At 41.9% G+C, this 23,358-nt stretch overlaps 1 protein-coding gene across 2 annotated transcripts in view; it reads right to left on the reverse strand.

Annotated features, from left to right (window-relative positions):
* Positions 1–23,358, reverse strand: part of Vwa8 (von Willebrand factor A domain containing 8) — a 463,242-nt gene that overhangs the window by 46,057 nt on the left and 393,827 nt on the right. For both annotated transcript variants that reach the window (XM_004650767.3, XR_006636125.1), the window contains exons 38-39: positions 5,240–5,348; positions 1,900–2,056 (exon numbers count right to left, since the gene is read on the reverse strand). In XM_004650767.3, coding sequence (XP_004650824.2) covers positions 1,900–2,056; positions 5,240–5,348 — 266 coding nt within the window. The remainder of the gene's footprint in view (positions 1–1,899; positions 2,057–5,239; positions 5,349–23,358) is intronic.

Raw genomic sequence — 23,358 nt, forward strand, 5'->3', positions numbered from 1 at the left:
GGGAGGGATAGAGAGAGAATGGGCATGCCAGGGCCTCCAGCCATTGTAAATGAACTCCAGATGCAAGTGCCACCTTGTGCATTTGGCTAATGTGGGTCCTGGGGAATCAAACCTGGGTCCCTTGGCTTTGCAAGCAAGTGCCTTAAACCCTAAGTCATTCCTCCAGCCCATGGCATTCTCGTTTAAACTGAGAATCTTCTCTGCAGAATTTAAGAGAGGGGTTTGGCTTCCTCATGCATTTTGTTATCCAATTCTTATTTTTGTCCTACATCCACTAACTTCAGTTGTCTTAGTATCACAGATGACTCATGGCCACTTGCTCTTGTAGGAAGTCAATCACCATAACATTCCTAGGATCCTAGTCTAGTGTTAATCAGAGAAGAGCTGCAAACTGATCCTAGGTGCTACATGGCCTTTCTGTCTCCTTGTGAACACTCATGTTTTAGGACACTCTGCTTGTCCATGAATGCAAAGCTTAGATTGGATAATTACTTATCAGCGCTTGAGCAGGGCAATAACATCAACTCATTAATTAGAGGAGAAGAATGCATGTCTAATTGTTAGTTTTCCTCAAAGGAAACCTTTATTATTTGTATGAAATGTAGAGCAATATATTTTTTTAAATATATGCATTTAAAAATATTTTATTTTTATTACTGATTTATTTGGCAGAGAAAGGGGGAGAGACACAGAGAGAGAATGGGCATACCAGGGCCTCCAGCCACTGCAGACGAACTCCAGATGTGAGTGCCCCCTTGTGCATCTGGCTAACATGGGTCCTGGGGAATCAAACCTGGGTCCTTTGGGTTTGCAGGCAAATGCCTTAACTGCCAAGCCATCCCTTCAGCCAAGAGCAATATTTTGATTTGAATAAGACTCTGATTATTGCATACTTTGCCTCCCACTTTTTTTTTTGAGTAATTACAACTAACTTAATCCTTATAACCTCTTACAAAAGTTACTCATCCCTATAACCTCTCTGAGAAGATGCGAGAGGGAAACCCCCATCTGTGACCAGCAAAGTCAGTCAGAGTAAGGACAGGGAAGCCAACAGTGCAGCTGAACGCCACGTGTTCTCTGATGCAGAGCAGGTTATTTACCTGCTGGGCCCATGTGGGTCCTTTCCTGAGGGCGCGTAGGCCGGACCTGCGTTTTTGTTCTCTATTGTTCTGTACTGTTTACTTGCAGGATGTGAAAGCACAGCCTGTAACGTAATACCAGATGTTCTACGTGGGAGGAATTTCATAGCTCACACTTGAGTATGCTTTTTTTTTTTTTTCCTTAACTGCCCCTAGCTCCTTTCAGTGAACACAAAAATGTAAATCTGCTTCCCAAACCACCACCCTGTCCCTCAGTCCCGCAGTCTGAAAGGAGCTGCTGATTCTTTGGTATTTCTCACATTTTGCTAAAAACACATGTGGATGTCTGGTGAAAGTAGCAGGGCAGAGTCTTCTTTTTATAGATGGGGCCAAAGTGGTCCAAAGCAGCAGTGGAATGTCTGAAGACCACAGACTCACTGGCTTGATTTCCTGGCCACCACTTGCTAACAAGGCCTCCCTGAAACCCAACTTCCCTGCCCACCTCTCTCCTGCTCCCTTTGTTCCTGGCAGGCAAGCTGGTGCTCTCCACTACTGCCACTGCTCATTCTGCCCTGGTGCCTCTGCTCACTGAGCTTCTTCTTTCTGAAGTATTCTAGTGCTTTCCTTCTCATCTCTATATCCTGGCTGAGTGTTGGAACTATCTCATGTTCGTCGACTGACTTTGCCTTCCTCTATAAGGTCCAAAGACACAGCCTTTGCATTCTGCAACTTTAGCACTTACTGTGACTGTGTGTGTGTGTGTGTGTGTGTGTGTGTGTGTGTGGTCACCAGCACTGCTAAATACACAGGGTGCACTTACCTCTGCTGAAACGCTTTCTGTCCCATCTCTCTTGCAGCTCTCTTGACCTCCTCAGGAACTGCATCTTTCTCAGCTTCGGAGACCTGGTACACTGTATGGCCTGCATCCAGACGATAAGGACCTCCTTTGCCTCCAAGACCTGCAGTGTCTCTTCCCCCTGGAAGGAAAACATGGGAATCCAGCTGGTAAGTCTGGAACTGACCACAAATGGCTTTAAGACAGTCCTGAGAGGTATATTCATTGTATGTAACAGTAATTAAAACTTCAAAAGTTCCTATTTTTGCATGGGCTTCCTTTCACTGCACCCCCTCTCCAAATCCTACTCATCTTTTAAGGTTCAGTCCAAATTCTTCTGACACCTTATCTGAAGTCTCTACTTCATAGGGATCAATACTCTCATGTACTATTTATAGCTCTTTAATACTTTTTTTCTTTCCTCATTGACTATGTGATGGCTGGTGTCATATTTTTGTACCTCTGTCCCTGCATAAGCCGTGTGAATGTTCACTAATTTAATGAGCAACTCTTTTCTCTCCTGTTACATATCCTCCCTTAAAATATCAAGACAATTAAGCTATAAATAAAATTTCTTTTGTTTTGAAAATAATACAGATGCTGGGTATGGTGGCACATGCCTTTAATCCCAGCACTCAGGAGGCAGAGGTAGAAGGATTACCATGAGTTTGAGGCTATCCTGAGACTACATAGTTAATTCCAGGTCAGTCTGGACCAGAGTGAGACTGTACCTCAAAAAACCAAAAACAAACAAACAAACAAACAACAAAAAACAAAAAATAAAATAATACAGATGTTACTAAGGTCAAGTGACCTTTGTGTGACTTCCTATCACCTACTAAGTCAAGATTTGAAGTCAATAACTATATGGACTTTAACACCTAGCTTTGGATAATGGACAGGATATAAATATTATCAACTTTAGAACTGTCCTCCAATATAAACCCAAGTTTACAAGCTTTTAAATATAAGTCATAGAACATTGTATGAGTCATTTGTTAAAGATGAAATTTAAATACCTATAATGTCAAGTAGGTACTATTATAAGAAGTGGTAGAGAATTGGCTAACTACAAAGGAATTGTACATTCAAATTTTAACTATTTTAAAATATATTGACCAAAGAAGATATATCCATCTACTGGTTAGATTTGGCCTTTGGGCTACTGATTTAGTACTTTTGTTTTATGATAATTAGAATGCTAGCAACCAGTGTCCTTTGTTCGCTCACATATAACTTGGGAACTTCAGTGAGAATCCACTATTGGAGGGACAGTGGCAGTAATGGACAGTCTAGCACAGTGCTTATACTAGTTGCATAGTTAAGCTAGATGGCTCAATTTTAATCTGGTCAAGTCACTAGCTACATCTTTGAGGAAATCATTGAACTTCCCTGTCTCTGTTTCCAAATCTATAAAACAAGGACAGAGGTCGATACTTCATGACACTGTCATGAAGCCTAGAAAAGTATCTGGCATGTAATAAAAGTTATACAAGTGATTGCTCTTGAGAAACTTATTTGATTACTAGTACACAGAGTACAGTAATTTCTAGATTCATGTCACTGAAAATTTGAAATTAAGATATGTTACTCTTTTCTTTTGGGAGGCTTTAATTGGTCTAATAAACTGAGAATTAGAACTCAGCATGAACTCTTAGCAAAGTCCAGGTAGGTCATTTCCTTTTGGGAAACACCATGAGAATAGCTATTAATTATACTACTTCAATCCTTTGACTAGAGCACATCTTATTTAATTTCTATTGAGAAATAGGTGGTGGAAAAATTCCTTCTATAACCTGTGTGATTCCTGGCTCCCGCTCTGTTAGTCTGTGGCAGAGGGAAGCAGTAATTACCACAAGCTGCCAGAGGCAGTGACAAGGAGCAAAGCGTGTGTGCATCTGATGCTCACCCTTCCCGAGATTCTCCTTGGGTATGGACTGAGCATGACTCGCACTTCATACCTCTTAGGTTCTCAGAGATGTCATTATTTTGGTGAAAAGAGGAAAATATCCATGCCTGTTAGAGACAGGTGGCCCCTTGGGAAAGTCACCTGGGGTGGAGAGTACATGAGGAAAGAGGTCTTCTCTCCATTCCCTAGAGTTTTAAATTCCCACTATTTAAATGAAAAATATTTATAGTTAAATGTGAGCATGCCAAACCAACTCAAAAAATGGGTTGGGAAGCAAGGGAGACACTTAGATGATGCAAAAGGAACCAAATGACTTGTTGGGCCAGAGCACCTAAGGTAGAGCATTGTGAGAGGAAAATGACAAGACATAAAAGGCAAGATGAAAGCCAGGGGCCTTGGTCAATGGAAGCAAAGGCTGGGGCTGGGTGTTTGGTCTCAACAGATACTAGAGTTAGTGGAGTTACATTTAATGACAAGTAAGAACTTTCACTCTGGCGTAGTCACTGCTGGAAGCTGACATCCGGCCAGCTAGTTCCACAACACATTCCATATGGATTAAATATTGCTGGCTTGACACTAACTTCCAGATCAAAGGACACTTCTAAAAATAGACTTTCTTTAAAGCTTATGCTTAATGAATAAACAGAGAAGATAAGAAGTACCAAGGCCTATTTGATATTACATTGTCTCAGCACAGAAATCCATTTCCTGCCAAGGTCTTCCAGGCCAAGAGGCACAGACTTCTAGGGGAAGGTGATGTGCAGAGCTGTGCCAACACTCCTCACGGCTGAGATAAGCCCAGACAGTGCAGAGTCTAGCCCTATTCCTGAGGTCTAGCAGATGTGTCTCTTACAGCTGCTGGGAAGAAAAAGGAAGACGGCAGTCTTGAGAACAATGGTCTGGTCAGGCAGCCAAGAGGAAGGGATGGAGTGCAGCCACCATGCAAACTGTCCCTTCTTATTTCAAAACCTTGTATCCTCCACACACTTCTGAAATGTGGAAGACAAGGACTAATTCTTCCCAAAGCCAGTTGTTTAAGAAGGAATTTGCTCTTATACTCAGTGCTTTTAAGTCATGTTCAATTCCCTAATACACACGTAACCCAAATTAACAAGGTACATCAGTGCTTTAAAATCATAATCTCATTTACTCTTCACCATGATCTGTGATAAAGCAACTATGAGAGGGGAAATGTTTTAGGTCATAGAATAGTAGAATCTGAGGGACTCCAAAGGCCAGGTACTCTTCATGTCTTCATGTCATGCAGGAGCTGAGGCCAAGAACACATTGAATGGAGTGATGGGGGAGGCTGAGAATGACGGCTGGCCCCTGAGCCTTCTTAGGAGCGATGTACTGGCCTGATGGCCTCAGGAAGCTCTGGGAAGCCCTATTCAGCAGAACACACATGCTACTAACCTGTTCCGCCAGCCCAGGTATTGCCGCCCACATGAGGCTGGTTGTCTGGATCCTCCTTGCCATGCTTGGGGGAGCTCACATCCTTACCACTATCTCTTTCTATGGTTATCTGAAAGCAAAGAGTGGAAATGTGGTTACTATCCTGTGAACATCAGGAACTGCTTGGCAGAAAGAATTACTTTTTTTTAAGACTTTAAAGTATCTTTGAATCACAGGTTATAGGACATGACAGTTTGGGTCTGGAAAAAACAGCATCAAATTTAACTGGAAAGGAAGTAAAGTTTTTAAAAGAAATTCTTGAAAAGAAATAAAAAATAAAAGGGCTGGGGTGGTTCTCTTGGTATGGAACATGCTGTGAGCATTTACACAAGGCACAGAAGCACCAAAAACAGGGTCCTGGTGGCCTAAATGGGTCATTGACTCAGTGATTCAGCTGAGTTAATACATATACATATACCCATTTCAAATAAATTCCAGCTCTTTGAGCAATTGTGCTTTATATAAAATGTACAGAAAATAAAATCGGAAATGTACTTACATGTATCAGTAACCAATTCATCTTCTATACACCCATATATACTAAAAAGTGATTTTTTTTTCAGATCCACTGAAATGTTATTAAATTTTTCAGCTTTCCTAGTTTATCTGTATTTCAACACTGGATTTCAATTCAAATGGAATGGTACTTAGCCATACCCTGTGAGAGCTTGACCTGTTGGGTTTTCATACCTCTCTCAAAGTTTTTTCACTTGTGTTACAGTCAGGCAAACACCTAATCAAGAGCAACTTGTGGGAAAAAAGTGGTTTATTTTGGCTTACAGACTCAAGGGGAAGCTCCATGATGGCAGGGGAAAACAATGGCAGGAGGAAATGATGGCATGAAGAAAGGGTAGACACCACCTCCTCACCAACATCAGGTGGACAACAGCAACAGGAGAGTGTGACAAACACTGGCAAGGGGAAGCTGGCTATAATACCCATAAGCCCTTTCCCAACAATACACTGCCTCCAGGGGGATTCAATTCCCAAATTGCCATCAACTAGGGAATCTAAGAATTCAGAACACCTAAGTTTATGGGGATACCTAAATCAAACCACCACAGCTTATTTTCAAACAACATACCAACACACACACACACACACACACACACACACACACACACACACACACACGAGGAATGGCATCAGAACAGTTCTAATAAAACTGTTTCTGCTCAGATCATTTTTGAAACTTCCATTGCCATCCTGCTCAGCATTGACATGTGTTTTAGCATAACTGTTGGAGAGGTTTGAAAAACAAACTACGTTTAATTTAATTTATTTATTTGAGAAAGAGAAAGAGGCAGGTGAGAGAGAAAGACAGAAAGATAGTGAGAGAATGGACATATTAGGGCCTCTAGCTACTGCAAATGAACTCAAGATGCATGCACCACCTTGTGCATCTGGGCAATGAAACCTGGATCCTTAGGCTTTGCAGGCAAATGCCTTAACTGCTAAGCCATCTCTCTAGCCCCCCAAAGCAAATTCTTATGTGACTAGTGTTTTTCTTTTAATCAAACATTATTATTTCCTGGAGACACCACACACAGTCCAGTTAGTCTGCAGTAAGAGAACCACCTTGTAAGAATATGTACTAAAAACAATGGCATGAGGCAGAAGAAGAGCCCTAGAAGAGGTGCTGCTCCACTTTCCACAGGCAGCCCCACACCAATCCCTACATGAGATGTTTCAAGAGAGACTAATTCTGGACAAAAACAATCATTGGCTAAACCCTGACTTACATTACAGAAACACATACCATAAAATTCTAAGAATACTTTATTAAGAACAAAGCATCTGGGGAATTTATGTAATTTTGTGTCATCTTCCAAATGCCAGTGTAGTCACTTACAAGAACATGTTTTCATACATGTAAGGGAGGAGTGCATCTGCCATGGGGTTTTCAAAACCATTTTAGACTGTCTCTTCCAGGAGTTGATAATGATTCACAGAAGGTGTAAACCAGAAAGATTCAGAGACTCCAATTCAGGACACCAGGGAAGGCCTGTCAGTTGAGGAGACTCTGCAAAACGAGGTATGTCAAGGAGGCACTAGCCTTTCTGAAAGCACCCACGCTGCTGTCTGCTTTCATCATGTGTTAAGACAAGCTGGAAGGCATTTCCCTTGAGAACTGGTTTCATCTCCAAAAATCTCAAGAAAGTCACTTTAGTGACTGAAATAGATCATGTAAGGGAATCAAAAGTTTCCCCTGACCACAAAAGAGTCCCTTATAATGTTTTTTGGCATGTGTGTAGAGAATTTGTGGTATGGTGTAGTATGTGAGGTGGCGTGTGCCTGTGTGTGTGTAGCTTGTGCATATGTCTGTACAAATACATGTGCCTCATGCACAGGCAAGTGGAGGCCTGAGAAGAACACTGGGTGTCTTCCTCTGTTGCTCATTCACGTGGTTCCCTGAGATGGGGTCTTTCACACAACCTGGAGCCTCCATGCCATATTTTAGTCAGCGAGCTCCACATCTACCCACTGTGGACTGGGGTTGCACCAGCTTCTTATGTGTGTGTTGAGCAATCAACTCAGGTATTTTCAAGCCCTCATGATTAAGCTGCAAGTGCTCTTACCTGCTAAGTAATTTCCTAAGCCTCCCTTTTGATTTTTTTTTTTACATAACCTGAAACACATGCCCCTTGATGTGTTTTTCACAACAGACATCTTTGCTTCCTGTCAGACCAGTGTGCCACAATACTAAGAATGATTATATTCTTACATACGAATTAAATAGGGAAAAATATGGATCTTGTCAATTATAACTCATAAAAATGTCCCAGAGTAAAACAAGGAAAAGCCAGGCCAGTGAAGGAACATGACTCACTGTAGCCCTATAATTCTGAGCAAGGCTCATATATTTTAGGCTCCTTGTGCTCATGATTTTTAAAACACCATCAGTAAAACGCTATAAATAGCCAGAATATAGTTCTGGGAGAAAAGTTAGCTCTATGTGACTACACAGTTGATTACAATTTTCCCGACAGAGACTAGGTGTGGCACGGCAGACATTCCTTGCTGCCTATCCAACATCCATTCTCTCTTCTTTCTTTTAAACAGAAGCCAGAAAAATCATGGAGTTAAGCACAACATTCCCATTTGACTTTGCTGTACATAATCTGAGATGTCAGAGAAAGTATGTCTGTAGATTATTGGGAAAGATTTTCCTCCCAGGTAAAGATGAAAGGGTTGTAAAGAAAGCTTCTCATTACTTAAATGCACTGTTCTCACTGACACATGGGCGCATGCACACGCACACACACTCCCTGCCTTCAGTCCCAGTCGAATTTTCAATGTTTATGGTGTATCTACTACTCACTAGGATAAAGAGATATGTGAAACAGTAGCTTTTGCTTCTCACAAGACTCTGGATAAAGGGAGCAAAGTTTCAGTTCAGGGTAACACAGCCTGCAATGAGGCACTGACCACATCTCCCTAAAATGTATTACTGTTTTAGCTCATTCTTATCCACAGGTTAGACAGTCCTTTCATAGATATTAATATGATGAAAGTCACATTTGTCCCTAAGAATTATGATCTTTCATATGATGTTAGCTGGCCACCATCAGTTTTTCTTTTTAATAAATAAACTGGTTCCTCTACACTGATAATACATGACAAAAATGCCTTTGTTACACAGGTAGCTTCTCTGTGTCCCCAAAGTATATCTCTGGCAAAGCCTTCCATGTGAAATTCATCCTCAGTTCATGTCTGGGTTAGAGGTAGCATTTACTTTCAAGTATGCAATGACTTTCTTCCCTCTTTAACCCCTCAGCATCCTGAAAAAGCAGACTCTAACTTTGATCACTGGTAGCATTAAATTACATTGCAGCTGATACTCATAGTAAATAATGCCAGAAGGCATTCATATTTTAGTACCTTTATTACTAACCGAGAATTCAAGTTTTGCCTTCTGTGGCAGGAAGCAGTGGCTGGTTCCTGGTCTGTCCTAAATTCCAGGGTAGGAACTGCTCCTTACCTTTCTTGTGGGCTTCTTCAAGTGAGCCAGCAGCCCCTCCCTTTAGATTCTGAGCTAGACCCCTTAAAACACCCACCCCCTGCTCACTCCCCAAACTCACTACCTTGGCCTTCTTTCACCATCCCACTTGTGTTCTTCGAGAAGTGTTTTCACATTTTGAGGTTTGGCCCAAGTGATGTGCTTGATACAGATTTTAAAAATATTTGAAATTCATTTTCAAACACTTCCCTTCCTCTCTCTAGGTGGAATACATCCATAAATGAAGGCTGTGTCATTTCTGTATCTTAAGTTTAAAGACCGACAAAGAACTTGCTCACGGGGGGGGGCTTTCTTCACCAGATGCCATTTCTATACAACAAAAATACTCAGTTTTAATTAAAATAAACAAAATTTTATGGCTCCCAACAGATGTGGGCTAAGTGACAGCCAAATATCAATTTGTTAATATGTTATTTTATCTTTCATTATCAATAGTAGTGGTTGGCAAAGTGGCTTTGCATATAGTAGATGTTTAATGAGCTTGTATCATATATAAACTTTAATCTTTTGCATACAATCTTCCCCAAAGCAAGCTGTCATCTGAGTGGCTGATAGGGCTTTCTAGCTGTCTGCCAGCCCACAGTCATCTAATAGTAGGCCTGCTGGTCAGCATACACACCTTCTAACAGAAGCATACATGCTTGTTGTATCTCAGTTGTCCTTAAATTCAGATCCCGCATCACCTTCAGTGGGACTCTGATCACCACCAGGGCTCCAGCCCATTTAGTTTCTGCTAGACCTCCCACTGGTGGAGCTCCCAGCCATAGTGTGGAAGCCCATGAAGATGGTCTCTCTTTTTGCTCCCAGGCCCAGACAGAGGTATTTGAATTGCTGTCTAAAATTATATTAGTGGGTTGCAAAATCCATCCAAAGCAACTTCTTACTTTAGAGTACCTTACTCATTCTGTTCCTTCCTTTTAAATTTGAATCAAAACAAAAGATGAAGATTTTTAGAAAATCTGGAAATAGAGAATGTGACATGACGGAGCCAAAGGAAGGTTTAGTGAGTTCAGAAGCTATACTTCTCTCTCCCTCTCTTTCATCTGCCTCTTTCTCTTAAATAAATAAATAAAATAAATATTTTAAAAAGGCTCTCTTTCTATCTGCCTCTTTATCTCTCTCAAATAAGTAATAAATAAAATATTTTAAAACATTTTTTTAATTTATTTTATTTGAGAGCGACAGACATAGAGAGAAAGACAGATAGAGGGAGAGGGAGAGAATGGGCGCGCCAGGGCTTCCAGCCTCTGCAAACGAACTCCAGATGCGTGCGCCCCCTTGTGCATCTGGCTAAAGTGGGACCTGGGGAACCGAGCCTCGAACCGGGGTCCTTAGGCCTCACAGGCAAGCGCTTAACCGCTAAGCCATCTCTCCAGCCCAATAAATAAAATATTTTAAAAAGAAGTTATAAACAGACCATCATAGGAAACTAAATACTGTCACCATTGAGTGTTGGTGTCAAAAGCAATGTTAAAAACCCACAAAAAAGTGATAAGGCTACAATTCACTGGCACTGAAATGCTCCCCCTCTCATTTGGTGCCACCTCATAGTCCAAACACCCTTGCAAAAACAACTGCTAATTAAATCCTAATACAACAGGGTGGGGCAACCCATCAGTCAGGTCTTTATCTATCCCACCTTTTCTTGTTTTGTTTGTTATTTTTAAGAGCCTTCAGAAAGCTCACATTCAACACTGTTGGCCTCCAAAGCCAAGGAAAAGGCTGGTCTTGAAAAGCACACTAAGGTATGATAAAAGCCTGATTTTTGTAATATACAAGTGACTCCACCAACAGACCTTTCACACCTGTTGTTGTTTTTGTTGAAGCTAAATGATCTCTTAAGGCATTTCCTTCTCAGATGATTTCAGTTTTATAATCAAGTTTTGAGGTTTCTCCAAAACAGCTTACTTAGCTATTTTTAAAGCTGTTCTACTTCCCATGGCAATAGAGTTCTCTCAGGTGTTAAAAGATAGCAAGGATAAGAATGGGTGGGTGGAAAAGCCATTTCTACCAATACCTTGGGTAGAATCAAAAAGGGTTTTAAAATGACCCAAGCTCCAAAAGTTCGTAGAAGCACCACCACTGAATTTGCACAACTCAGGAGAGCATGCTGCATGGCTCAGGAGCTGAGTGCATTTATGGTTTTGTGCTAGGCTGCTCATGGTGTGAAACAATCTTCCAGGCTGCTGTACTGGCGCAAGCCAGTACTCAGGGCACGAGCAAAAGTCACACATTAAGCAAATGTAGTATATTTTTTATTAGAGTACATTTATGCAAGTGTATATGCCCAGAACATATACCCGCATATGCACACGTTTCTAAAGAAACTATTTCAGTAATAACACAGTATTGCTATGAATCAGCACTATGTGGACACAGGATGATATGATTGTCCATCAACATACTTGGGTTCTAAAAGTGAGCAGCAGGTTCTGTGGGTCATCACTTAATGTATTCCCATGCCCGTGTAGCACAGACCCTCAGTGAACGTTGCTGAGTAAGCCAATGACTATGGGACTAGCATGCCATGAGGCAACATCAAAGCTGCAGAATGGCTTCACTGGTACACATGCCACCAAGAATATTCAGAAACATAATGGTTGCTCTCTTGGAACTCGAGGCAAGTTGGAAAGAAGAAATCTCAGGGTAGAATTAAAAAAACAAAACAAAACATAACTAGACCATACTCAGTGGAGCACACTCTTAATGTTTGCTTGTGAAGACCCTTACTATGTAAAGGGCTAATTTATTACACTAAATACCAGTGAGTAAAGCCCTCTAATTCAATTAGGTCAAAGCTAATGTACTACAAACTTATGTCATGTACCACTGATGTTGCACTCCCAGTGATCAAAAACAAAGTGTGTCAGGGCTGTAATTAACAGCAGTTCATATCATCAAACCTAGGTGAATGGATCATCTTCTCTCTTGTTCAGTACTGTAGTTTCTTTTTCTTTTAAGATTTATTTTTATTTTATTTATTACACACACACACAGAGCAAGAGAGAGAGAGAGAGAGAGAGAGAGAGAGAGAGAGAATAGGTACACCAGGGCTTCTAGCCACTGCAAGCGAACTCCAGATGCATGCCCCACCTTGTGCATCTGGCTTATGTGGGACCTGGAGAATTGAACCTGGATCCTTAGCCTTCACAGGCAAATGCCTTAACCGCTAAGCCATCTCTCCAGCCTAGTTCTGTCATTTTTTATATGTTATGAATCTGTCAGCTTTCTACTTATACCTGGAAACCACCCTTTCCTTCAAAGAAGACTGAAGCCCTCATGCCATTCCAACATGATCCCTTGCCATGTCTCCTGTGTATTCAATCCTGTCCTGTCTTCTTCCACATGCTATGCCATTCAGCTGTCTCTGTCTCAGGATTCCTTCACTGGTGCAAGTCTTGGGAGGCCTGGGAGACTGCAGGCTTCAGGCAGCATAGATTTTCAGACAGGAAACTGGACATGTTTGGTCAAGGGTGCCAGGGCATATACACTGGCAATGACTGAGCTGTTACTGGGGAAGAGAACGCAGTGTACAGATTCTTAACCCAGAGCCTTGGGGTTGAACTGGGGTGAGTAGGGAAATAGGGAGACCTTCCTCTGAATCTTCCCAGGAACTGTACTGTCCTATAATTCTTTTTTTTTTTTTTCAAGGTATAATTCTTTTTTTCCTCATTATACCTTAAGTATTATTATTATTATTATTATTATTATTATTTATATTTTTACTCAGTGAATACAGTCAAGTTGGCACCATTGTTATCCTCCTCCCTGTCCTCCCCCTCCACGGGGACTCTCCCTGTTGGGGTATGTGGGTCATGCATTGTGGGGTTAGACATCAGTTTTGGGTAGGAGGAAATATCTCTGTGTATCATGACCCAATGTGTAGCACTAAGAATTCTTATAACACTCTATGGACACCAATGTACCCCAATACCTAACACTCTATATTCTCACAGTTGTATATCCAGGTGAGGCAGCTTAACAGAAGCATACTTTACACCCTTTGTAGAAGACAGCTCCAGATTTGCTGAGATGAACTTCCAGACCAGGCATAGTTATGGAGAAAGGGATTTATTGAAGCTTACAGATCCAGGGGAAGTTCCATAATGGCAGAAGAAGCTGCCTGCTTTCACAGGACCAAAGAGAGAGAGAAGCACAAGCCTAAAAGCCAAAAGCCACACAGCACAGCACACTTCAGGAACTCCAGCTAGGCACACTTTGCATATTTGTACATTGGAATCTGAAACCCACCTCCACACCTTAAGATCCACCCAATGAGACTGCCTCCAGCCAGGTGGCTGCAGATGCAAACGAAAAGCTAATAAAACACTGAATATATTGGGGACTATCTATTCAAACTACCACACCCTGCTCTCATAGTTTGACATGATTTGATATCATTTTTTTAGGTTTGACATAGAGAATTAGGGTAGGTGTTTGTCAGACACAAATGTTAAATTAGGAAAGTGGATGGACGGTAGTCCTAGTGCTGGAGAGGAAGGCGCTATGGCAGAGACAGCACTGTGCTGCCAGGTGAAATCTGAACTTCACCCAACAGGGCCCCTAACTTTCTGGGCGACCCTGGGGAGTAATCTATCTGGACCTTAGTTTTCTCATCTTCCCAACAGAAATTCAGACTAAATCTTTTCTGGCTCCAAATTCTCTACTTAGGTTCATATCTACATTTCTTTTAGTTCTAGTTTACAAGTCACAAAGGGTCAATTTGAGTAAAATAAAGTGATATTTAAAGGATATTTTGAGATTATTATGTAAAACTTTAGCTTTGCTCCAAATTGGTTCACTCATATTTAAATTTGTTTTTTAAGTAATTTTTTTTTGAGTGGCAAGCAAGGTTGACGTCATGGCAAAAACAGTTTACTAGGCATTACAAAACTGGACTTTTAAAAACTTTTACAAGCCAGGCGTGGTGGCGCATGCCTTTAATCCCAGCACTCGGGAGGCAGAGGTAGGAGGATCGCCATGAGTTTGAGGCCACCCTGAGACTACAGAGTGAATTCTAGGTCAGCCTGGGCCTGAGTAGGACCCAAACTCAAAAAAACCAAACCAAACAAAATAAAAAATAAAAACAAAACTTTTACAAAATGTTTATTTTATTTTGTTTGTGTATGTGGGGGGAAAGCGGTGTGTTGTGTGTATGTTAGGTGTCTTCCTTAGTCATTCTCCACACCTTTTTTTTTTTTGAGGCAAGGTTTCACTCTAGACCAGACTGACCTGGAATTCACTTTTTAGTCTTATTTTGGCCACAAACTCATAGAGATCCTCCTCTTGAGTCCTGAGATTAAAGGTATACACCACCATGCCCAGCTTCACCATACTGAGAGAAGGTCTCTCAGTGAGCCTACAGCTTACCAGTTCTGTTAACCTAGCTAGCAAGCAAGTCCTAGGGATCCTCCAGTGTTGGGAGCCGCGCTGGCTTCGTGAGGCTTTGCTGTGTCAGCTTGTTTATTGCTTTTGCATCCTAATCGTTTGCACATGAGCATATGACGTTATCCTAACATGGCTGCTCACCTATCCCGATTGGGTGATGCAAAGTCGTCTGATAAGACTTAAGCCAATCAGACGACGCTTCACATCCACATGACCACAAGTATATAAGCTTGGCGCTCCGTAGGGTCGGGGTCCTTCTCTCTATCAGCTAGGAGCTCCCAATAAAGTGTGCTTGAGAAGAATCCTGTTGTTGTCGTTCTTCCTGCTGGCGGGAGGGGCGCAACAAGTGGTGCCGAACCCCGGGACTTGTCAACAAACGGCCAATTGAGAGGACCCCCGAGGATACTTCCGAGGGAGGATTCAGAACTCAACACACGGAGCGGCGGTACCGGTAAGTTCCCCTGGATGTGCTATATGCTAAGTTTTGGCTTGTAACTGATCTGTAAGTCTGATATACATAAGTTAGTTGAGTGTCTCAAACATATATAAGGTTGTAGAATGGGACACCTCTACTCCACCTTTTTGGAGCTGCTAGGTAGGGAGGACAAATGTTGTGAAGAGGTGATCAGGGAAGGTCAACGCATATTAGCACATCATCAAGATAGCATGTCAGAGTTTGAAGAAAATAAAAGGGGAAAACAAAAAAAGGTTAAAATAAAAAGAGAACCTAGGTTTCAGATAGAACAGAATAAAAGTGCACAGAATAAAAGTGAAATGCAAAAGGGAGGGCCAAATTCAGGTCCAAAGCTATATCCAGATTTGACGGAACTTGTATATATAGAAAGTTCTAGTGAATCTGAGGGAGAAGAATTAACTCCAGAGGAAGAACAGGATTTTGAGGAAGTAGAGGCCGAGTGTGGTCGGGAATGTTCTAGACCCAGAAAAGATGGTGTCTTTGCTCCTCTGCCACCTTATGCCTGTACGAGCAACAGGTGTAAACAACAAGATGGTCTACTTCCACCCAAGGTGTGTGCTTCATCCTGATGTAGTTTGATAAAACCAGATACTTGGAGAAAGCTGGCTAGTGCTTATCCAGTTTTTGAGACTCATGATACACATGTTAGATATCATGAACCTATAGGGTATAAGGAGCTCAAGGATCTTGCAGAAGCCGCTAGAACTTATGGGATAAATGCTTCTTTTACTATGGCATTGTTAGAACGTCTTACCAATAGAGCTTTGACTCCAGCAGATTGGTTTGGAGTCTCTAAGACTTGTCTAAGCCTAGGACAATATTTAGACTGGAAATCTTTATACACTGACGCTGCCCAAAGTCAAGCCAGAACTAATGCAGCAAATGGTCAGCCTGTATGGAATTTTGATATGCTTATGGGACAAGGACAATGGCTTAATAATCAGATTGCCTTTCCTCTTGAAGTTTATACACAAATAAATAACATCGCTCTTAGAGCCTGGAGGGCATTGCCGAATAAAGGGGAAGTATCAGGCAACCTTACTAAAATTATTCAGGGAGCTACTGAACCATTTTCAGACTTTGTAGCTCGCATGATGGAAGCAGCTGGTCGTATTTTTGGTGATGCTGACCAAGCCATGCCACTTGTGGAACAACTAATTTATGAGCAATGCACTAAAGACTGTAGGAGGGCAATTACGCCCTGGAAGGGAAAAGGACTTCAGGCTTGGATGAAAGCCTGCAGAGAAGTTGGCGGTCCACTATGTAATGCAGGGCTTGCTGCAGCAGTCTTGGCTGCCACTAGGGTGCACAGAGGAACGTCTTCATGCTTTAAATGTGGGAAGACTGGACATTTTAGTAAACAATGCCTTTAGAATAATTCTAGAGTGCAGGGTCAGGTGTGCTTGCCTGGCTTATGTCCTAAGTGTAAAAAGAAAACGGCTGAACCAGTTTGGGTACCTCAGTGGCCCCTGTCCTTAGAAAAACTCCTAGCAGCTATTTTATTGTGCATTCTTGCTACGTCAGAAACTCCTATAGGAGTCTTATGGCAACAAGGTCCCTTGCTTTGGATACATTCTCATTCTTCTCCTAAAAAATGCATAGAGCATTATCCTACTATGGTAGCCACCCTTGCTCTTCAAGGTATAAAGTCATCTTTGATGTACTTTGGTGTGGCACCTGATTCTTTGATTACCCCTTATAACTCTGAACAGGTACGTATTTTAGCTGCTACTACTGATGATTGGGCCATATTGATGTGTTCCTTCTCTGGAAAATTGGATAATCATCTACCCAAAGATCCTTTATTACATTTTGTCTCGCTACACCCCATTGTGTTCCCTAAGATTACCTCGCAGTCACCTATTGCTGAAGCTTTAGATATCTATACTGATGGCTCTAAGACAGGCCTTGGAGCCTATGTAATTCAGGGACAACAACCAGTTACTGTACAATTTGAACCAAATACTCCTCAAATAGTGGAATGCCAAATTGTATGTCATGTGTTTGAACTTTTCAGTGAATCTTTTAATCTCATTTCTGATTCTCAGTATGTAGTTAATGCTATTAAAAATCTAGAAGTAGCAGGCCTCATTAAAGATTCTAGTCCTGTTGCTGTATATTTATCTAAATTGCAACGTTTAATTTGGTCTCGAACCAATCCATTTTTTATTCAACATATTAGAGCTCATTCTATGCTTTCTGGTCCCATGGCTGTTGGCAATGATTTTGCTGATAAAGCCGTGCGGGTTTTTTTCTCCTGTCCTTGGATAACTTGTCTAAGGCTCGGGATTTCCACAAATTGTATCATGTGTCCTCTGCAGTGCTGCGTAAAAAATTTAATGTATCTCGGGCCATGGCACGTGATATAATTGTCAACTGCCCTGCCTGTGTCCCTTTCTTGCACTCTCCTCATATTGGCATTAATCCCCGGGGACTGCGTCCGGGAGAGATTTGGCAAATGGATGTTATGCATATCCCATCTTTTGGCAAGTTGCAATATGTACATGTGTCTATCGATACCTGTTCAGGAATTATTTATGCTTCTCCTTTTGTTGGTGAACGTACTCAGCATGTTATTACTCATTGTTTAGAGGCCTGGGCAGCTTGGGGTAAGCCCCGGGCGTTGAAGACAGACAATGGACCTGCTTATACTGCAAAAGGTTTTCGCCAGTTTTGTGATGCTGTGGGTGTCGCTCATACCACTGGCCTTCCTTATAACCCGCAAGGACAAGACACTGTTAAACGAGCCCATCGTTCTATTAAAGAATGCTTACAAAAACAAAAAGGGGGAATAGGCCAAGGCCACACCCCCAAGAATAAATTATCTCTAGTACTTTTTACTTTGAATTTTCTGACGATTGATGCTGCGGGTCTAACGGCAGCTGATCGCCAGATGACCCAATCCCCTTCTTGTTATGAAGATGTAAAATGGAAGGATGTACTTGAAAATGTCTGGAAAGGCCCGGATCTGGTTATAGCCAGATCCAGGGGAGCTGTTTGTGTTTTTCCACAGGGCCAAGCTGATCCTATCTGGGTGCCAGAGCGGTTGACTCGAATTGTACGTCATGAGAAGACAAGGAATGACAACCTTCTTACTACTACTGATGAACCTGAGCCTGCTCCTGCCGATGATGATAAAGGGAATTAAGATGCAATTTTGGGCTGTGGCCAGAACATGGCCTGTCCCTATGCCAGTTCAGTCCTATCTATCTTCTGCATTTTCTTTCTTTAAGGAAAGGGTGGGGGTGGCTATGTTCGGAGCAGCCCTTCTGTGTGGTATGGTGTTCTGTCTCTGGCTTATCTGTCGAATCAGACGACAACGTCAGCAGGATAACGTAAAGATTGTTCAGGTACTTATGGTTTTGGATCAAAGAGCATCTCCACAAGTGTGGCTGGCAAGCCTGCGAGATGGTTAGTTCCATCCTGCCTATTGTAAGGCCTTTGCACACCAAGTGACCTTGTTGTCATTGCACCTTGGAAGGCTTGCATCCCTGCATGAGCAGCCTTTGCACCCCGAAGGGATTTTTCCCCTTGCACTCGGGAAGGTGCTTAAGCAGGCTTTTGGTCTTGGGCTCTACCCTCGATCGGACTGGCCATCATGAGGGGGCTGGTCCTGGATCGGGTATCCTGAGGTTCAAAACAATTTTTATAAGGGGGAACTGTTGGGAGCCGCACTGGCTTCGTGAGGCTTTGCTGTGTCAGCTTGTTTATTGCTTTTGCATCCTAATCGTTTGCACATGAGCATATGACGTTATCCTAACATGGCTGCTCACCTATCCCGATTGGGTGATGCAAAGTCGTCTGATAAGACTTAAGCCAATCAGACAACACTTCACATCCACATGACCACAAGTATATAAGCTTGGCGCTCCGTAGGGTCAGGGTCCTTCTCTCTATCAGCTAGGAGCTCCCAATAAAGTGTGCTTGAGAAGAATCCTGTTGTTGTCATTCTTCCTGCTGGCAGGAGGGGCGCAACACTCCAGTTCTCTGCTTCCCCAGTGCTAGGATTGTAGGTGTGTGCCCACATGCCTGGGTTTCAAGTGGGTGCTGGAGATTCCAGCTCAGGTGCTCATGCTTGCACAGCAAGCACTTCAGCACTTTACCCACCAACCTCTCTCCACACCCCCCTCCAACTGCTTCTGATTTTATTTCTGGCACTGAAGTATTTTGGCAAAAGTTCCGTAAGCTTTTATTAATTTTCTTCACATAGAAATTGAGGAGGATGGATGCCAAAATGTAAATCAAGCATGCTACATGGATCTGCTGCTAACTGGTCATGTTTCACATAGTTATTGCAGTGTGAAACTCACACATGGCTGTGCCAATGCCAGTATAAATTTACCAGGGAAAGTGTGTATCTTACAGTAGGAGCAGGAAAGTGAAAAGTCAAACCCTGAACTTCATGAATAAAGTTAAAGATGATGTCTTACAGGCTGGAGAGATGATTCAGTAGTTAAAGGCACTTGCTTGTAAAGCTTAACAGCACAGGTTCAATTCCCCAGTTTTCACAGAAAGCTGGATGAACAAAGTAGCGCATGCATATGGAGTTCGTTTGCAGTGGCAGAAGACCTATCGTGCCCATTATCTCTTCTTTCTCAAGTGAATAAATTTATGTATGTATGTATATATGTATATAATGCCTTAAGGTGGAAGCATCATGATAATATATCAGTGCACAATATGAAGGTTTGGGAGTGAGACAGAATTCAGTGAAAAAAACTGGAAGTGTTTTCTTTTGAGCTATATTACATAACAAGCCCTGCAGATTTCATGTTTAAAACTATGTAATTTATGTGCCTGGCTAGCTCAGTCTGTAGAGACTCTTAAAACTATGTAACTTATTTATACTTAGAGAGGGTTTCAATTGTCTCACTTTTTGTGCCTATCACAGCAGTCTGTCTTGATCTGTAGGGCCTGTGTTCTAGACCCAAATGAATGCCTAGAATCACAGGAAGTACCAACCCCTACATTCACTGTGCTTTTGTGATATACAAATAATGAGAAAGTTTATAAACTAGTCACAGTAACCAATACAAAACAGCAACCGTAACAAGCCACTGTAATGAAACTGTCAAAACCACTACTCCTGCACATTGGGACCATTATATATATTTAGCAAAATAAGGGTTCCTTGAACATAAACACTGTGAAAATGAAAGTCTCTCTGACAGGCAAGATGGCTACTAAGTGGCTAATGGGCAGGTAGTATATGTAGCATGGATTCATGCATATGCTGAACCAGGGCATGTCTTCTGTCGGACAATATAAAATTTCATCATGCTGCTCAGAACGGTGCAACATTCAAAACTTATTTCTGGAATTTGCATCTAATATTTCTGGATCATTGAAAGCTATAAGAAATGAAACCATAATAAAGAGGCCAGGGGACTACTGTAGTCTGTTTAATAAACACTAGCTATGAGTCAGTCACTCTGCTAAGATGCCAAGGATGGATATAAAGCCAAATGTAAGACCTGGTTTTGTACTTCATGAAGTTTTCAGATGGAGTGGGAATGACCTCTACTCAAAATCAGTTCAGAGAATGGGGAAAGTAACAGACCAGTGGGCAGCATAATACAAAGTCAGTGGAGTTAACTGGCTGGGGGTCAGGACATGTGTTAGGGAAAGCTTCTTGGAAGAGGCAAAGCCCAAGGGGATTTTTTATGGAGGGTAGACAATCCCAGCAGAAGGAGCCATAATGGGGTGCAGAGATTACAGTGTGCAGGAGAGTCTTTTGTCTGGGTTAATCCTGACCTGCTGTAACAGCCAGCATAGTCTACCTGCATAATATGTGTCCACAGGGGTTCAGGGTGAGGAGATGCCTCATCCCAACATCCATTCTGTTGAGTCAAGGTAGAATAAACCACTGAGAGTACACAGAGGCTCGTCACATTAAGTTTATTCTTAAATGGAGACATTTGGGAGAAGCATTTTTGTTGCTGGGCCACTGCTTTGGCAGCAATTGTTCTATGTACACTTACAACCCAGCTCAGTCTACACATGCGTGTGTACATACACACATAAGGAAAATTTGTAGTTTATTTGCAACAGTTCTAAAGTTTCAGAGAAGCAGTATGTTGCATGCCAAAGCCCAGAAACCAGGTGACCCTTGACTTCTTGCTCATACTTAATGAGCTATGGAACCTTGTACAAGATTCAAGCCATCAAAAGCTCAGTTTTCTCATCATTCATTTTTTAACCTTTGTACAATACTTCTTAAAATTTGTATATATTAATTAAACAAAACAATGAGGTTCATCAGACAATTTTCATGCAGGTATATAATGTATTTTGATCATTATTTTCACCTATTCCACTGTCTTCTCCCCATTCGTGGTAGTAGTAACAAATATATATGTCCTCATGGAGTTGTAAGGTTGAACTAAGACACAAACTAGAAGCCTAACATGGTGGCACACGCCTTTAATCCCAGTACTTGGGAGGCGGAGGTAGGAGGATTGCCATGAGTTTGCGGTCACCTTGAGACTACACAGTGAATTCCAGGTCAACCTGGGCTAGAATGAGACCCTATATACAAAAAAAAAAAAAAAAAAAAAAAAAGACATAAACCAGTTGTGTGACTCTAGGAAAACACTTAATCTCTTTCAACCTCAGCTAAAGCATGTACAGAATGTATAGGTTGTACTCACACATGATTTCTACAGCATTTCCAGCTTGAAACCTGTTTATATCCATGTAAGGATGGTTTTAAAATATGCGAGTATGGAGCTGGAGAGCTATTTCAGTGGTTCAGGTACTTTCTTATAAAGCCTGATGGCCTGGGTTCAATTCCCCACCACCGATGTAAAGCCAGATGCACAACGTGGTACATGCATCTGGAGTTTGTTTGCAGTAGCTAGAGGACCTGGCATGTTTATTCTCTGTGTGTGTGTGTCTCCTCATCTCCCTCTCTCTTTCTCACACTTGCAACAAATACTTTAAAAATGCATAGTAGCTAAGTATGTTGGTGCATGCCTTTAATCCCAGCATCCATGATGCAGATATAGGAGGATAGCCATGAGTTTGAGTCCAGCCTGGGACTACAAAATGAGTTCCAGGTCATCCTGGGTTAGAGTGAGATCCTACCCTAAGAAAAAGAACAAAAAAAAAAAAAAAGAAAGAAAGAAAGAAAGAAAGAAAGAAAAGCAAGGTAACATTCAAATATATAATACATTAAAGATATGAAATACAGCAGGAGGGAGAACTCTTCTTTGGTTTTAGTATTTATTTTTATAAATTCCTACAGGTTCAATGATTATTTTTATTTGTTCATGCTTTTATGACCACCTGAAACCACAAAAATGAATAAGCTGCTTGGAAAGAGGGAGTAGGGTAACAGCCAAGGAGAGAAATGACCCTGTGAAGGAGCCCAAGAGGGAATGGGCAGGAAAGGCAGAGAGCTGGGGCTATCATGGAAGCTGACAGAAGGCTAGCTTGCTGCAGAGTGCTGAATTCGGTCTGGAGGAGATGACGACTGAGTGGCCTATTGAACTTTGAAGTTCTGCAGGGGAAGTGGGGATGCATTCATAGCACGAGAGGCAAAGGGATGGAGGCCTGGCAATAGAGGCTGAGCAGGCAGACAGTGGTTGTTTTCAGAGGTTTTGGGAAAGGGCTCAGAATTATATATAGTTAGAGTAATAGAAAGCTTGCTCTATGGGGTCCAGAAAACAAAGAGCATATGCCTGTGCTACTGGGAAGGATCAAGAAGAAGCAAGGAGAGAGAAGAAGAGACAGGAAAAAGAATCCCTGAATGAAGCACAGTGCCTATGAAGCTGGAGGAGGGAGGCCCTTGAGAGGAGATGCTAAGGCACACATCCAAGTGGACCTGGGACTGTAAGATGGGGAAGCTGAAGGATTTTTTTGGTAACTTCTATATTTTTTTTTGAGGGGGGGGGATACAATTAGAATAGTGTCTGAGAATTTGAGATAGTGGTCTGATGTTATGAAGACTTTATGACACTCTTTACAGATTCATTTCAAAATAATTTCTAGACATGTTCCTTTAAATGGAAGTTCTTTAGAGCCCAACCATCTGTTTAGAGGTTACTGAGTGTAGACAGATGTGCTGGGTGTGAGAAAGAGATAAAGAGGTTAGAGCAGTGAAACCTGAAGCTATATTCTGGACCAATGCCAAGTCTTTGTGGAGAGGAAAATCCGCCTGTCAAGGACCTCTCCTGGAAGGTGACCCTGAGCTTC

The sequence above is a fragment of the Jaculus jaculus genome, chromosome 3, assembly GCF_020740685.1.
Source record: "Jaculus jaculus isolate mJacJac1 chromosome 3, mJacJac1.mat.Y.cur, whole genome shotgun sequence".
Taxonomy (NCBI): Eukaryota; Metazoa; Chordata; class Mammalia; order Rodentia; family Dipodidae; genus Jaculus; species Jaculus jaculus.